Source organism: Lacerta agilis, chromosome 2, assembly GCF_009819535.1.
Source record: "Lacerta agilis isolate rLacAgi1 chromosome 2, rLacAgi1.pri, whole genome shotgun sequence".
NCBI lineage: Eukaryota > Metazoa > Chordata > Lepidosauria > Squamata > Lacertidae > Lacerta > Lacerta agilis.
In genome coordinates, this window is record NC_046313.1 from 104426075 (window position 1) to 104442094 (window position 16020).

Below are 16020 nucleotides of genomic sequence, written 5' to 3' on the forward strand. Positions count from 1 at the left end.
CTTATCTATAATGGGAAGTACTTGGAATAAAAACAGCATCTTTGGTAATACATTCATTTTTATGGCTGCTATTCTGCCCATCAAAGATAACTTTAGTCCATATCTCTAAGTCTCTTTTTATCTCATTCCATAATTTTTCGTAATTGTCCTTGAACAGGTTTAGATTTTTCGGTGTCAGATTCACCCCTAGATATTTTACCTTTTAAACAAAGTTCAATCCAGTTTGATCTTGCAATTTCTGTGCCTGCATTGGCGTCATATTTTTTGTCAACACTTTAGTTTTGGCTTTGTTCAACTTAAATCCTGCTACTTGTCCAAACATGTCAATTAACTCTAATGCTTTGGGTACACTGTTTTCCAGTTCTTGTAGGGATAAAACCAAATCATCGGCAAAGGCTCTCAATTTATATTCTTTCTCTCCCACCCTTATTCCTTTTATCTGTTTGTCAGTTCTAATCATGTTCAAAAGGACCTCCAGGACTGTTATAAAAAGAAGAGGGGAGATAGGGCACCCTTGTCTCGTTCCTTTTTCAATTCTAATTTCTTCCAATATCACATTATTTATTATAATTTTTGCTTTTTGTTCTCTATAAATGGCATTTATGCCATTTAGAAATCCACAGGGCAAATCTCATACTATTAAATCAGGACATCCTGTTTTGCGGGGCCATGCTCTCATGCGCATTTTTTGGCTCTGTGCTCTCCTGCGGGTCACATGACTTGCACAGGAGCACAGTCCGGAAGACGTACATGCAGGTTTTTGGCTGGGACATGTTGGAGGGTATGAGATTGTGGGGTCTTAGCACAGTCCTATTAATAACATTAAAAGAGCCCTGGTGGATCAGGTAAAAGGCTACCTAGTTCATCAGTTTGTAATCACACTGGCCAACCAGATGCCTTTGGGGAGCCAGAAGTGGGAAATGTGCTGAACAGCTCCAGACACATGCAGTAAGACTTAGGTCATTATCAGCCTGGAGGAAGAACTACCTTGTCCCAAGGTAGCATGAAGTGGGCAGAAGGAGATGTACTTTGTTCCTTTTGATATAGCGGATGTACCCTTTGCCTTTTAATGTTTTCTGCCTGGAGCAGAACGATAAAGATAAGGGTGAAGACACACTGTTCTTTTAGCTTATGCTAGAATAACATTCCATTTCTGCTTTGGGCACATCAGTTGCTGATTGATGTGAACAATTAAATAAATTCAGTGCCGTACTTTTCTGTGTAAAAGACGTGGGGGTTTTTATTCAAAAAGAATGTTAAAAATTGGGGGTCATCTTATACACAGATAATGCAGAGGGGGGCAGGCGATTGCTGGCGGCGAGCAGGCAGACATTTGTTTGCTTTGGTGATGTGTGTGATTTTCGATTTTTGGCGTTAGTGAGTGGTGTGAGTGATTTTCAGCATCCCCACAAAAAGAGCTCAACAACTTTGCCCAGTTCTCCCCCCACCCCAAAAAAGCTCTACTACTCCGGGCCATCTCCCCCCAATTTCCTAAATTGTAGTCCCCAAAAATAGGGGGTGTCTTATACACAGGGGTATGTTATACACTGTAAAATACAGTACCTCCAGGACCACCTCTTCAGTCCTTCTCTAGGCACCTACGGGGTTTGCTGGTCAGTTCCCTGCAACAGCAACAGCAGCCCTGCAGTTGGCCAGAGGCTTTCAACTCCGCCCTCAAGAACTTTCAACTCCTGAAGGCTACACAAACAGAAGAGTCTTCTAGAGCCACTACCTGTGAGTGTGTTCCTTCTTTTGCCTAGCCTCTTGCTGAGTGCAACTTCTGCTCTGAGAGGAGCCCTACCTGAACCTGCCCCCCCCACACCGGAAGGGCCAGAAAAGAAGTCAACTTCACTCTGTTCCAGAAATCCATCCCATGGGGTGCAGCATCTTCTCGCGGTCCTGGAGGCCATGGGTGGCTCTTACTTGGCTTTTGGCAGCCTGTGTTTTCTTTGGGCTCAGCCCAGGAGGTAAGTCCCACCTGCAAGAGGAAGGTTTGCGTGCAGATTACCTGTACTCTCAATTCCTTCAACAGTGACAAATCCCACTCTGCTTTCTGAACTGGAAACAAAGGAAGGATGTGTGAGGTTATATTGTAAATGATAATTATAGTAACTTGGAGAGAGAGAAATGTGTGCAGCACACACGTACGTTTATTTTATTGATTATTTATGCCTCTAAATTTCTTGTGTCCCCCCCCCCGGGGAGCCAAGGGCACAAAACACGGGATGCACATCGTGAATGAAAACTAACAACAGTGAACACATTATGCAATATATATGTATGAAACTCACTGTCACAAATACCTGTAACCTAACCTCAGTTAGGGACCCAGGTGGCGCTGTGGGTTAAACCACAGAGCCTAGGGCTTGCTGATCAGAAGGTCGGCGGTTCGAATCCCTGCCACGGGTTGAGCTCCCGTTGCTTGGTCCCAGCTTCTGCCCACCTAGCAGTTCGAAAGCACGTCAAAGTGCAAGTAGATAAATAGGGACCGCTCCTGCGGGAAGGTAAACGGCGTTTCCGTGCGCTGCCCTGGTTCGCCAGAAGCGGCTTAGTCATGCTGGCCACATGACCCGGAAGCTGTCTGCGGACAAACGCCGGCTCCTTCGGCCTATAGAGCGAGATGAGCGCCGCAACCCCAGAGTCGGACACGACTGGACCTGATGGTCAGGGGTCCCTTTACCTTTAACCTCAGTTAGTAAAAGATAGGTCTGTGAAAGTGTGTGAAGAGTCGGTCAGTGAAGACAAAACTGAGCCAGTTGTATCAGTGGTCTTAGATGACCCATGAGGATCCCTTCCGACGCCACAGTTCTGTGATCCTAGTGGCTCTCAGCTGCAATGCCATTCCAGCACAATGGATTCCATCATTAATTTAAGCACAATGGATTTAAATTTTTTAAAGACGGTTTTCCACAGTGAACGTTCCACTAAAGCCCATGTATGTCTGTGTGATGGACAGCAGAGCCAGACCAGAGTCCCTATGAAACCCCACCAGAGTGCTGAAGCTTCTCTCTGATGGACTACCGAGTCAGCTAGCCACAGAGTGGGAAGGAACAGCACTTTTGGGGGAGGGAGGAATAAAAGGAGCAGTTTCTGTGTGAGCGGCAGCTTATAACACATGAGTCCGGTTAATTAAAAGGGTTGGTTTATTGCCAAACAAAACACAGCAGCTCGGAGCTCTCTCTCCGAGCAGCTTCCATCACAGTTATGATGACTCGACTGAAGTTTCACTTTCATTCTTCTTCCTTCTCCAGCAAAAACGGAAGTGCGACCTTTTCTTGTGAAGCTATTTTTCCCGCTCTTTCTTGGAGCCCTCCCCTCCTGCGGGTTTGGAAGCTCACAGCCTTCCCTCCTCCTTCCTCTGACAAGCTGTCACTTCCCATGCATTCCCTCACTCTATCACCTGTACTTTCACCCACGGGCTGCCTGCTTGTTTCTCAGATTGTTTGCCTCCCATTGTCTCCCTCCCCCCCCTTTCCTCCATCTCTGCTGGCAGGTCTTCAACAAACAACTACCTATTCTGCACTGGGGGGGGGGTTCCATCAATCCTGACATTCTGAGGGAGAGAGTTAGATAGGGCTGGAATGAAGGTGAGAGATAGGGCTGGATTTGAGAAGAGGGATAGGATAGACAACCCATAGGGAGAGGACAGAGCCTCGTAGCTTGGATAGAGACCAGGTTGTGGGTCTGGGGAAGGTATACAGACAGGTATGTCCTGGGAGGGATGAGTCTGAGTTGGGAGAGGAAGATCTTGTGGGAATTCAGGCTACCTGGGTGTCTGTCTAGCCAGGAGGGGAGAGTTCTTCTAGGTCAGTAACAAGTAACAAGGAGTGAGGGTGTCCCCTGGGTCTTTTATACCATTTATAATACCTCTAGTGTTGGATTGTTAAGAGAGTGGGTAACTCAGGGAAAGTGCCCCTTGTTCATGAACAAAAGCATTAAGCTGTGAAGGAAGCGGTATAGTGTTGGAAGTATTTAACTGTAATATCTAAGTGACAAAAACTGAGTTGAGCATTTCACCATCTATTCTGGAATCCTGAATATCTATCTACCTGAAGCGTACCGACTGATTGTGGTAAATTGTGGTAAATCTGTGGTAAATTGTACAAATTTGTGTAATTGGTGTACCATGAGGTGGGTGCACAATATTTCATTGGGGGCAGTTGGCGGGAGCGGATCCGCCACATTATTAATGGATGGATTTGCTACCGTCTGCACAGAGAGTAAAAGTTCTCTGTTTCACAGCACATGGAATCACCTGCCAACAATGCATAATGGAGAAGCCAGGGCTGCCGTGCTCTCCTGCAGAAGGAACCTGCACAGTTACAAATGGGGGATGCTTTACTGAGAAAGAGTTTAAAGGTAAGGAGAACTTACAGCGTGCTTCTTTTCTCTCTCTCTCTCTCTCTCTCTCTCTGTGTGTGTGTGTGTGTGTACAGTGGTACCTTGGGTAACAGACGCTTCAGATTACAGACTCCGCTAACCCAGAAATAACACTTCAGGTTAAGGACTTTGCTTCAGGATAAGAACAGAAATCGTGCTCTGGCGGTGCAACGGCAGCGGGAGGCCCCATTAGCTAAAGTGGTGCTTCAGGTTAAGAACAGTTTCAGTTTAAGAACGGGCCTCCAGAACGAATGAAGTACGTAACCAGAGGTACCACTGTATCTGTATGTGGTGACACCAATTTATACCTCTGCCCCTGTCCACCACAGGTCGTCATGTGCAAATCGTCTGAGGCCCCAGAGCCGGCCCTGCCATGAGGTGGACTGCGGAAACTGCCTCAAGCAGCAGATCAGAGCAGGACCCAGGAGCAGCAAATCCCACCACTAGGGTGTTTTTGGTGCCGCTGCGATCTATAGCGTAGGCTGGGGGAGCTTACAGGGGCAGGGCAAAGCCAACTGCTGTGTCTCCTATTCGCCGAAGGGCTATGGTGTGACACAGCCTCCCCATCAGCAATGTGGCCTTGCACTGCCTCCTCTTTTTTTTGCAACTTCTCTCCCTCTGGCTGTCGTGCCCCTTTTCTCTCCCTCTTCCAGGCTGAGGGCTGGCTCACTCCAGAAACCCTTGCCCACTCTGCCGTTGGAGCAAGAGCAGCAGCCAAGATTTGCTGCTGCTCCTCCTCCTTGCCCTTCTTCTTTAATCCCCAGCTGCCACCTTCCTGAACTTGTGTTACATACTCAGCTGGAACAAGAGGCAGAGGCTGTGTAGGTTCCAAAAGTCCTTTATTATTGAAAACAGAACTAGACTTCAAGAACAGCCATTTTGCCTGTGAGCCTGCCCGAGCCAGACTGACTAGCTGCTGCTAAACTCTGTTAGTTAACTTGTTTCCAATAGGAGTGTTCACCCACCAAGCTCGTCTGTAATTGGCTAGGTCGCGCCAGGAGGCGGACCCTGTAAGGTGGTTGAACAGCTCCTATTGGTTCCCATACACAACACCCCTCCCCCCAAATTCCAAACATTATGAACAAATAAAATCTTTAAGGTGTGTTGGACGTTTACGTTCTCTTTGGGACCGTCGCAGTTCCGGGGTCTGCACCTGCGACTGAGGAACATCTCCAAGTCCCTGTTTGCTGATTGGTGCCATCAACCGAGGCGGCTCTGCAGGTGTTGCCGGTTGCGGGGCTGCTGTGGGCACCGGCCCAGGATCGCACTGTTGAGGTGTCTCGGTTGGCGGCACACCCTCCGTTTCCCCACTTGTCCCCGTTGCCAAGTCACCAGCTGCGTCTGTTGCACTACCCTGTGGTTCCGCTGGCCGTACTGGGTCGGGAGATGACCGGGGTCTGATCTGGTCGAGGTGTCTTTTCCAAACCAGTCCACCCTCCAGCCTCACCTCATAGGAAACCGGCCCTGTACAACGCTCAATGGTGCCTGGTACCCAACCTGGTCCAAACCCATAGTTCCGAACATATACAGGATCCCCTGGGGCAAATCCCTTAGGTGCTTTCCGCTCCATGGTGTGTGGTCGCTGCTCTAAGGCCCTGTCGGGATGTATGCAATCCAGGAGAGTAGTGAGCCTCCTTCCCATAAGCAACTCAGCTGGGCTATGGCCAGTGGTTGCACTTGGGGTGACATGTTGAGCCAACAAAAACTCTGATAAACGGAGGGTCCAGTCTCCCTGTATTATACGCCTGAGCGCATCTTTAGTTGTGCGAACCATACGTTCTGCTTGGCCATTGGTGGCTGGATGAAAGGGAGCTGACCTGATGTGGCGGATTCCATTCTTAGACACAAACTCTTGGAATTCCGCTGAAGTGAAAGCTGTTCCATTGTCACTCACCAGGGTGTCAGGCAAGCCGTGTGTGGCAAATAACTTCCTGAGTGAGTTTATAGTCGCCCTACTGGACATGGTGGAGGTCGGTGTCACCTCGAGCCACTTGGAATGGGAATCCACCACGATGAGGAACAGTTGGCCCTGGAAGGGCCCTGCATAATCTATGTGCACCCTGGACCATGGGGACCGTGTGGATTCCCAGGACTGAACTGGTGCCTTGGGGGGATCCGGCCGCGACACTTGGCAGGGTTCACAATGTTTAACCCACCCTTCAATCTCGGCATCTATGCCCGGCCACCAGATGTAACTCCGGGCCAGTGCCTTCATCCGGACTATTCCCGGATGGGACACGTGCAAACCTTCTAAGACCTTTCTCCTAAGTGAGGGGGGAACTATGACTCGGCTACCCCACAGTATACACCCCCTGTGTGACGACAACTCGTCTTTGCGAGCTGTGAAGCTTGAGAATTCCGGTCCTGGCTTTTCAGGCCAACCCCTCCCCACCCACTCTGCAACACGAGCCAACAACCTGTCTTTCGCTGTTGCAGCAGCCACGTCTTTCACATGTAGGGGTTGGTCAGGTAAGTCCTCCAGTTGCATTATCTGGTGAGCCGGAGCAGGATCTGGACCATTCTCGGGCAGCGGTAAGCGGCTGAGAGCATCAGCGTGCCCCATGGCTTTTCCGGGTCGGTGCTCTAAGGAATATTGATAGCCGGCCAAGAAAATGGACCAACGCAGAACCCGAGGGGAGAGCGTCTGAGGCGTCTGGCGATCGGGGGCAAGGAGTCCCAAGAGAGGCTTATGGTCCGTCACGATAGTGAAGGGCCGGCCATAAAGGAAGTCATGAATTTTTTTTACTCCTTTAACCACTGCCAGACCCTCCTTATCAATCTGGGAGTAATTGCGTTCTGCTGGTGTGAGGGTTTGGGAGAAGTACGCCACTGGGACTTCTCTTCCGTCCGATAGTTGGTGGCCCAGAACCGCGCCCACCCCGTACGGGGAAGCGTCGCACGCCAACACAACTGGGAGATTTTCATCAAAATGCATCAACACCGAATTAGAGATAAGCAATTCTTTGACCCCTTGGAAAGATTTTTCCTGTCGTGGGCCCCACACCCAACATGCTTTTTTGTCCAAAAGCCTGTGCAAGGGCTCGGCCACTGCCGCCTTGTGTGGCAGGAACGCATGGTAGAAATTGAGGAGTCCCAAAAAAGCTTGCAATTCTGCCTTGTTCTTAGGGGCGGGGGCATCACAAATGGCACGCACCTTGTCCTCGGTTGGATGGAGGCCGTCTGCATCCACTCGGAACCCCAAGAAGTCCACGCTGTTCACTCCCAATAGGCACTTTTTCTGTTTGACCTTAAGTCCTGCCGCCTGGAAGCGTTGTAGCACTGTCCTTAAGCTAGCGGCGAAGTCCTCCCTCGACGGCGCAGCGATCAACACATCGTTGAAGAACGGCGTGACTCCAGGGATGCCTTTAAGAAGATGGTCCATTAGACTCTGGAATACTCCTGGAGCCACGCTGATTCCAAACTGCAGACGTTTAACTCTGAAGGCGCCCTTATGGGTAACTATTGTTTGGGCGTCAGCTGTGGCCTCATCCACGGGTAGCTGCTGGTACGCTTGTGCCAAGTCCAGCTTTCCGAAGACCTTGGCCCCAGCCAGGTTGGCCAATACATGGCTCACTATTGGAACCGGGTAGGCATGGTCCTGCAGGGCCCGGTTCAGGGTGCACTTGTAGTCACCACAAATGCGGACTGAGCCATCAGGTTTAACCGGGGTGACAATTGGGGTTTCCCATGAGCCCGATGTAACCGGCTCTAAAACTCCCTGTGCCACTAAACGGTCCAGTTCCTCCTCAATTTTGGGTTTGAGCGCAAACGGAACTCTACGAGCCTTGACCCTAATGGGTTGCACCATGGGATTGATCTGTAGGGAGATCGGGGGTCCCTTGTAAAGGCCTAAGGTTCCGTCAAAAACTGATGGAAACTCCTGGCAGATTGACTCAAATCCTGTACCAGGTGAAATTTGATTTAGTCCTGACACGCTTAAGCCTAACGGGCCAAACCACGCCAAACCCAAAAGGCTGGTAAAGGGCCCCTTAGTTATGATGAGGTCCAATTTCTTAATGTGATTCTTAAACTGAACCTTGAAAGTGCCCATACCCCTTAGCTGAATTATATTTCTCTGGAAGTCTCGTAACACCACAGTGGCTGGTCGGAGAGGTGGGGGCCGTTTGGGAAAAAGCTCTCTAAATGTCTTGTCCGATATTATGGAATACGATGAGCCGGTATCCAGCTCCATATTGCACGGCTTTCCCTCGATTCTAACTTGCACCCTAAGCTTATTAGATCCCAGGGATGGAAACTGATATACCCTGTCTGAAGAGATTGACTGCAACTCCACCTCTTCGAGGGCCTCGTGCACGCGTTGTCTGGGTCGTATTCCTGCGTTCTTGGAACGGCAGACACGCATGATGTGCCCGGCTTTGCCACAGCCTCGACACGTGACGTCACGGAACCTGCATGTCTTACGATCATGGTTCTCTCCACAACTGGCACAGGTGCTGTGTGGGTTGGACTGATGCTGGTTCGACTTGCGCGCAGCTTGGGAGCGGCGGTTGCGGTCGGGTTGGCCTAGGGTTCGGTGGACATCCTCGGGGGAATCGCCAGAAGATGAACGGGCTGTGTAGGTTCCAAAAGTCCTTTATTATTGAAAACAGAACTAGACTTCAAGAACAGCCATTTTGCCTGTGAGCCTGCCCGAGCCAGACTGACTAGCTGCTGCTAAACTCTGTTAGTTAACTTGTTTCCGATAGGAGTGTTCACCCACCAAGCTCGTCTGTAATTGGCTAGGTCGCGCCAGGAGGCGGACCCTGTAAGGTGGTTGAACAGCTCCTATTGGTTCCCATACACAACAACTTGGGTGCTGGGGAGCAGGGCCAGGCACCAGGAAGGATCTGCCTTCCCTGAGCTCTAGTTTGGGGTCCTGCTTTAGAGGGGGAGCCTCCTGCCCCTCCAGGAGCAGCAGCAGCTGCCATTGCCACCAGCAACCCAACCCTAATGACCTCAGTAGCACTTTCTTCTCAGTATACATGCCTAGGCTCAGATTATATCCTCTACACCTGTGGTTTTGAATTAGCTAAATACCGTGGACCCCCTACTTTCGAAAATGTCAGTATCTCTATGGTAGTTTTTGTTATGTAAATGGAATACCCTCCAACATCCTGGTGATGCAAATCGGGATATGGTCTGGCCCCTCAACGCATCCCTATCTTGACAATGCCCCCATCTCCTGTGCAGATATATGCACCCCACTCAGTGACCCCTCCCTTCCCACCAGGTACCTCGATGGAGGCCCCGCCCCTCACTCACACACCATCTACTCATTCCCTCCTTCCCTTGGGGCTTGCCACTCCAAACACCTCCCTGCACCATCCAACTGAGGGGGAAAGTGTGTGTGTGTGTGTGTGTGTGTGTGTGTGTGTGTGTGTGTTGCAGAAGGTATTCAGCTGAAAGGGAATTGTGCAGGGGATGATATCTCCAACCCATTCATTTCAATAGCCTTTTTAAGGTTTATTATTATTATTATTATTATTAACAAGTGGAATAGAAGGGGTGCAAACTACTAGGTGTAAACTGACTTGAGCGACAATACAACAGGCCATGCAAGCAGGAATGACAGCTGGGCTCAGGAAGAATCTGAAAAAGCCCTGGGCCCAATTGACCCTTATGCTCTGCAAATGGTCTTATAGAGAAGGCTGGTTCTGCTGTATTCTGTCACACATTCCCAACTCTGGTGTGGCAAATGAGCAAGATTCAAAACTGAATGGCAAAGTATGTATCAGCGGATCTGATTCTCCATTGCTGAAATCACTGGGTGGTCCATTCCTAATGCACTATACACAAAAAAATATGAGATGGGTCTTACATCAGGTGAACCTTTCAGTAGGACAGGTATTACCACATAAGTAACACAAATATGCCCTCTTCTCTCCACAATCCCAGGTGGCAGATTGCTGAAAATAACCAAGGACTGTTATACAGATGATTCCAGATGTGAAACCAAATGGATAAATCATGCAGATAAAATTGAACATGAGAAACGCTGCTGCACCAAAAACAATTGCAACGACAAATGGTAGAGTGTGGGTGAAGACAAACATAATGGATAAGGCTGAAATCCTACCAATACCTCTTGTGGACTAAGCACCATGGAACCCAGTCGAATTTCCTTCTGATTATACATGCATATGATTGCGCTAGATGAAAAATTGCATCCCTTCTTCTAATGTGTATGAGCTAGATTTGAAATTTGTTTCATGAAAAAATAGATAACAGGATATAATTGACAAATCACAGAGCATATTATGGAAACATTTATCTGTATAAATGGTCAGAATCTTAATATTTATTTCAGATTGTAAAAGCACCCTGATGATTGTGTTGTAGTGCCACCTATAAATCCTGTGAAGAACTAAATAAACATGATTTTAAATGCTGGCTGCTCTCTTTGCAAATACACTCAGCTTCAGTGATTCCTTAATTCCCATTGCACACCGTGTTCAGACTGGTGAAAAGTTGAGGCTCTTCCTCATTTCATCACCTTTCATGAATCTGAACGGATTTTCCATGTGTGCCTGTTCCTGCACAAACATTACAACAGGGACTGTAGCCTTGGGTGCATCTGAGCCTTTCTTCATATACATTATTCCATTGCAATTATCTATGCATGTTTTTGAACGCACCTATAGATACAGCATCACAGTTTGTGCCACCTCACAGTATTCTTGAGCAGCTTCACAAACACTTCCCTTGGGCGCTTAGCAGAAACAAAGTTCCAGTTACAGGTAGGTAGCCGTGTTGGTCTGCCATATTCAAAAAAAAAAAATCCTTCCAGTAGCACCTTAGAGACCAACTAAGTTTGTTCTTGGTATGAGCTTTCGTGTGCATGCACACTTCTTCAGATACACTGAAGATATCTGAAGAAGTGTGCATGCACACAAAAGCTCATACCAAGAACAAACTTAGTTGGTCTCTAAGGTGCTACTAGAAGGAATTGTTTACTTTGTTTTGTTTTAGCAGAAATAAACACACTCTTCTCGCCGCCACCATCCATCATCCACCGCCATATTTTCCTCCATATTTTCTGAATCTCTTTGGGTTCTCTCTGGTTCAGTCTGCATTTAGGATTCCAAGCAGTTCAGTATAAAATGAAGCACTTTGTTCTCCCATTCACTCTCATGCAGATTCTAAAAACAGCTACAATGTGTCTTTTTCCCCTTTTGACCAAAGTGGATAACATTTGCAGACACTAACCAAAGGGCTGTTGTGTGGCACTGACTCTCCATCAGCAATGTGCCCTTGCACTGCCTCCTTTTCACAACTTCTCTCCCACAAGCTGTCATGCCCCTTTTCTCCCACAAGCTGTCGTGCCAGATCAAGGCTTGGGTTTAACCCTTGCATGAACAGGGCCTGCATAGTTTCCGAGAGCAGATCCCAACCAAGTTTATGAACCAGCATCTCGAATCGTGACCAATACGATCTCACTGTAAGAGTCCCTGTGCGTTAGAAGCTCCTGCTTCATTACATCAGACTGCACCTCGCTGGTAAACATCGCGTCCATCGCGGTGTTGAATGCTCTCAGGTCCTTTAGCGCCGGGTTCCCTCCCGCTATTAGTGGCCGCATCCATTCTCTGGCACCACCCTCTAGATGCGACACCGTAAAAGCCACCCACTCCTAATCATTGGAAAACTCTTTTTCCTATAGCTCCAGGGCATAATTAATCTCAGTCTTAAAGCCCAGGTACTCTTGGGGGTTCCCCACTGAACTTGCTCACTAAAGTCTGTGCCTTTGTCCCAATGGGGACGGTCCTTTCCCCTTCGCGCATCTGATGCTCCTCGAGCCTGCCCACCAGTTCCTTAATGTGTATTTCTAACTCCGCATTCCTCTGCTGGAGTTCTGCAAGCTCCTGCCGAAAGTCGGCTGCCTCCCCAGCACCACCAGCTGCCCCTGTGACTACCCCCGTGACCTTGGCTTTCACGCCTCTTTCCTCGTCACTCATCATGGGGTTTCAGTGGGAACTACTCATGAGCAACGTTGATAACTCCCGGATTACTGTCAGGTCCACATTGCGGTTGCTCACGAGTAACGACAAAGTCCGTCTTGTCTATATACAAGGTGGTGAGTCGATGGATCAAATGCTGCAAAGTGCCGGTCCACGCACTTAAACTATGTTTAAATAGGGTTCTAAAACCCCACCAGAAACACTTAGATCTGCCCCTGAACTGCTGGAGACATAGATCCAGGTGGGGATGGTGTCCACCAGGGCAGCACAGGGTGAACTGGCCCAATCCAAGGGCCACAGTTTGAAGGGGAGTCACAGGGCAAATCACATACTATTCCACTGTCCGAATTAAATCAGGACATCCTGTTTTGCAGGGCCATGCTCTCATGTGACAGTGTGACACCCGGAAACGTGCTCTGTGCTCTCCTGCGGGTCACATGACTTGCACAGGAGCACAGTCCGGAAGACGTACATGCAGGTTTTTGGCTGGGACATGTTGGAGGGTATGAGATTGTGGGGTCTTAGCAGAGTCCTATTAATAACATTAAAAGAGCCCTGGTGGATCAGGTAAAAGGCTACCTAGTTTAGCATTTTGTACCCACACTTGCCAACCTGATGCCTTTGGGGAGCCCAGAAGTGGGACATGTCTTGAACAGCCCCAGACACATGCAGTAAGACTTAGGTCATTATCAGCCTGGAGGAAGAACTACCTTGTCCCAAGGTAGCATGAAGTGGGCAGAAGGAGATGTACTTTGTTCCATTTGATATAGCGGATGTACCCTTTGCCTTTTAATGTTTTGCGCCTAGAGCAGAACGATAAGAAGAAGGGTCAAGACACACTGTTCTTTTAGCTTATGCTAGAATAACATTCCATTTCAGCTTTTGGCACATCAGTTGCTAATTGATGTGAACTATTAAATTAATTCAATACCGTACTTTTCCTTGTAAAAGACGTGGTTTTTTTTACTCAAAAAGAATGTTAAAAATCAGGGGTCGTCTTATACATGGCTAGTGCAGAGGGGGGACGGGCGAATTGTTTCAGCCACGAGTAGCAGCTTTTCACTGGTGATTGGGTGGGTGATTGGTGTATGCAGCAAGGCCTGCTTAGGATTGGCGGTTGCTACGGCAACTGGGTGGGTGATTAGTGGCCGTGGCAAGGGCTGTTTTTCATTGGCTTCTGCTGTGACAATTGGACAGGCGACTGCTGGCTGCTGGCGGCGATTCTCAGCATTAGTGAGTGGTGTGAGTGATTTTCAGCATCCCCCCCCAAAAAAGCTCAAGAACTCAGGGCCATCTCCCCCCAATTTCTTAAATTGTAGTCCCCCCAAATAGGGGGCCTCTTATACACAGGGGCGTCTTATACACGGGAAAAACACGACACCTCCAGGACCACCTCTTCAGTCCTTCTCTAGGTGCGTATGGGGTTTGCTGGTCAGTTCCCTGCAACAGCAACAGCAGCCCTGCAGTTGGCCAGAGGCTTTCAACTCCGCCCTCAAGAACTTTCAACTCCAGAAGGCCACACAAGCAGAAGAGTCTTCTAGAGCCACTACCTGTGAGTGTGTTCCTTCCTTTACCTAGCCAGAGAAGAAGTCAACTTCACTCTCTTTGTTCCAAAAAGCCATCCCATGGGGTGCAGCGTCTTCCCGGGGTCTTGGGGGCCATGGGTGGCTCTTACTTGGCTTTTGGCAGCCTGTGTTTTATTTGGACTCAACCCAGGAGGTAAGTCCCACCTGCAAGAGGAGGGTTTGCGTGCAGATTACCTGTACTCTCAATTTATTCAACAGTGACAAATCCCACTCTGCTTTCTGAACTGGAAACAAAGGAAGGATGTGTGAGGTCATATTGTAAATGACAATTATAGTAACTTGGAGAGAGACAATTGTGTGCAGCACACACGTACGTTTATTTTATTGATCATTTATACCTCTAAATTTCTCGTCCCTCCAACGGAGCCAAGGGCGATGTACCATTATTTGTTGTGGTGGTTGTTGTTTAGTCGTTTTGTCGTGTCCGACTCTTCGTGACCCCATGGACCAGTGAATGCTAGGCACTCCTGTCTTCCACTGCCTCCCGCAGTTTGGTCAGATTCATGTTGGTAGCAATGGTCTTAGATGACCCATGAGGATCCCTTCCGACGCCACAGTTCTGTGATCCTAGTGGCTCTCAGCTGCAATGCCATTCCAGCACAATGGATTCCATCATTAATTTAAGCACAATGGATTTAATTTTTAAAAAGACAGTGTTCCACAGCGAACGTTCCACTAAAGCTCATGTGTATCTGTGTGATGGACAGCAGAGCCAGACCATTTGCTGGGAGTGATGAGTCTGAGTTGGGAGAGGAAGATCTTGTGGGAATTCAGGCTACCTGGGTGTCTGTCTAGCCAGGAGGGGAGAGTTCTTCTAGGTCAGTAACAAGTAACAAGGAGTGAGGGTGTCCCCTGGGTCTGTTATACCATTTATAATACCTGAAGTGTTGGATTGTTAAGAGAGTGGGTAACTCAGGGAAAGTGCCCCTTGTTCATGAACAAAAACTTTAAGCTGTGAAGGAAGCGGTATAGTGTTGGAAGTATTTAATTGTAATATCTAAGTGACAAAAACTGAGTTCAGCATTTCACCATCTATTCTGGAATCCTGAATATTTATCCACCTGAAGCGTCCCGACTGATTGTGGTAAATTGTGGTAAATCTGTGGTAAATTGTAGAAATTGGTGTAATTGGTGTACCATGAGGTGGGTGCACTATATTTAATTGGGAGCAGTCAGCGGGAGCGGATCCGCCACATTATTAATGGATGGATTCGCTATCATCTGCATAGAGAGTAAACATTCTGTGTTTCACAGCACATGAAATCACTTGCCAACAATGCATAATGAAGAAGCCAGGGCATCCGTGCTCTCCTGCAGAAGAAACCTGCACAGTTACAAATGGGGGATGTTTTACTGAGAAAGAGTTTAAAGGTAAGGAGAACTTGCAGTGTTCTTCTTTTGTGTGTGTGTGTGTGTGTGTGTGTGTATGTATCTGTATGTGGCAACACCAATTTATACCTCTACCCCTGTCCACCACAGGTTGTTGTTTAGTCCTTTAGTTGTGTCCGACTCTTTGTGACCCCATGGACCAGAGAATGCCAGGCACTCCTGTCTTCCACTGCTTCCCGTAGTTTGGTCAGACTCATGTTGGTAGCTTCGAGAACACTGTCCAACCATCTTGTCCTCTGTCGTCCCCTTCTACTTGTGCCCTCAATCTTTCCCAACATCAGGGTCTTTTCCAGGGAGTCTTCTCTTCTCATGAGGTGGCCAAAGTACTGGAGCCTCAGCTTCATGATCTGTCCTTCCAGTGAGCACTCAGGGCTGATTTCATTCAGAATGGATAGGTTTGATCTTCTTGCAGTCTATGGGACTCTCAAGAGTCTCCTCCAGCACCATAATTCAAAAGCATCAATTCTTCAGCAATCAGCCTTCTTGATGGTCCAGCTCTCACTTCCATACATCACAACTGGGAAAACCATAGCTTTAACTATATGGACCTTTGTCGGCAAGGTGATGTCTCTGCTTTTTATGATGTTGTCTAAGTTTGTTGTTGCTTTTCTCCCAAGAAGCAGGTGTCTTTTAATTTTGTGACTGCTGTTACCATCTGCAGTGATCATGGAACCCAAGAAAGTAAAATGTCTCACTGCCTCCATTTCTTC

General features: G+C 48.2%; 1 protein-coding gene across 1 annotated transcript; it reads right to left on the reverse strand.

Annotated features, from left to right (window-relative positions):
• Nucleotides 1-1848: 1848 nt before the first annotated feature.
• Nucleotides 1849-11893, reverse strand: LOC117042362 (uncharacterized protein K02A2.6-like). The gene is made up of 6 exons (XM_033141912.1): nucleotides 11818-11893; nucleotides 7430-8952; nucleotides 6927-7366; nucleotides 5497-6767; nucleotides 5070-5178; nucleotides 1849-1978 (listed from the first exon to the last, which is right to left on the reverse strand). Exons 1-6 carry the CDS (start codon nucleotides 11891-11893, stop codon nucleotides 1849-1851), a joined length of 3549 nt encoding a protein of 1182 aa, XP_032997803.1.
• Nucleotides 11894-16020: the final 4127 nt, after the last annotated feature.

Excerpts from the sequence above, each read along its gene's own strand:
- LOC117042362 (XM_033141912.1), bottom strand. The coding sequence starts at position 11,893 with ATGGACGCGATGTTTACCAGCGAGGTGCAGTCTGATGTAATGAAGCAG. Across the intron at positions 6,768-6,926 it reads GCCATGGGGCACGCTGATGC|GAGGGGTTGGCCTGAAAAGC; the intron begins TCTCAGCCGCTT and ends AGAGTGGGTGGG. Across the intron at positions 1,979-5,069 it reads GCTCTTGCTCCAACGGCAGA|GTGGGACTTACCTCCTGGGC; the intron begins GTGGGCAAGGGT and ends TTCCTCTTGCAG.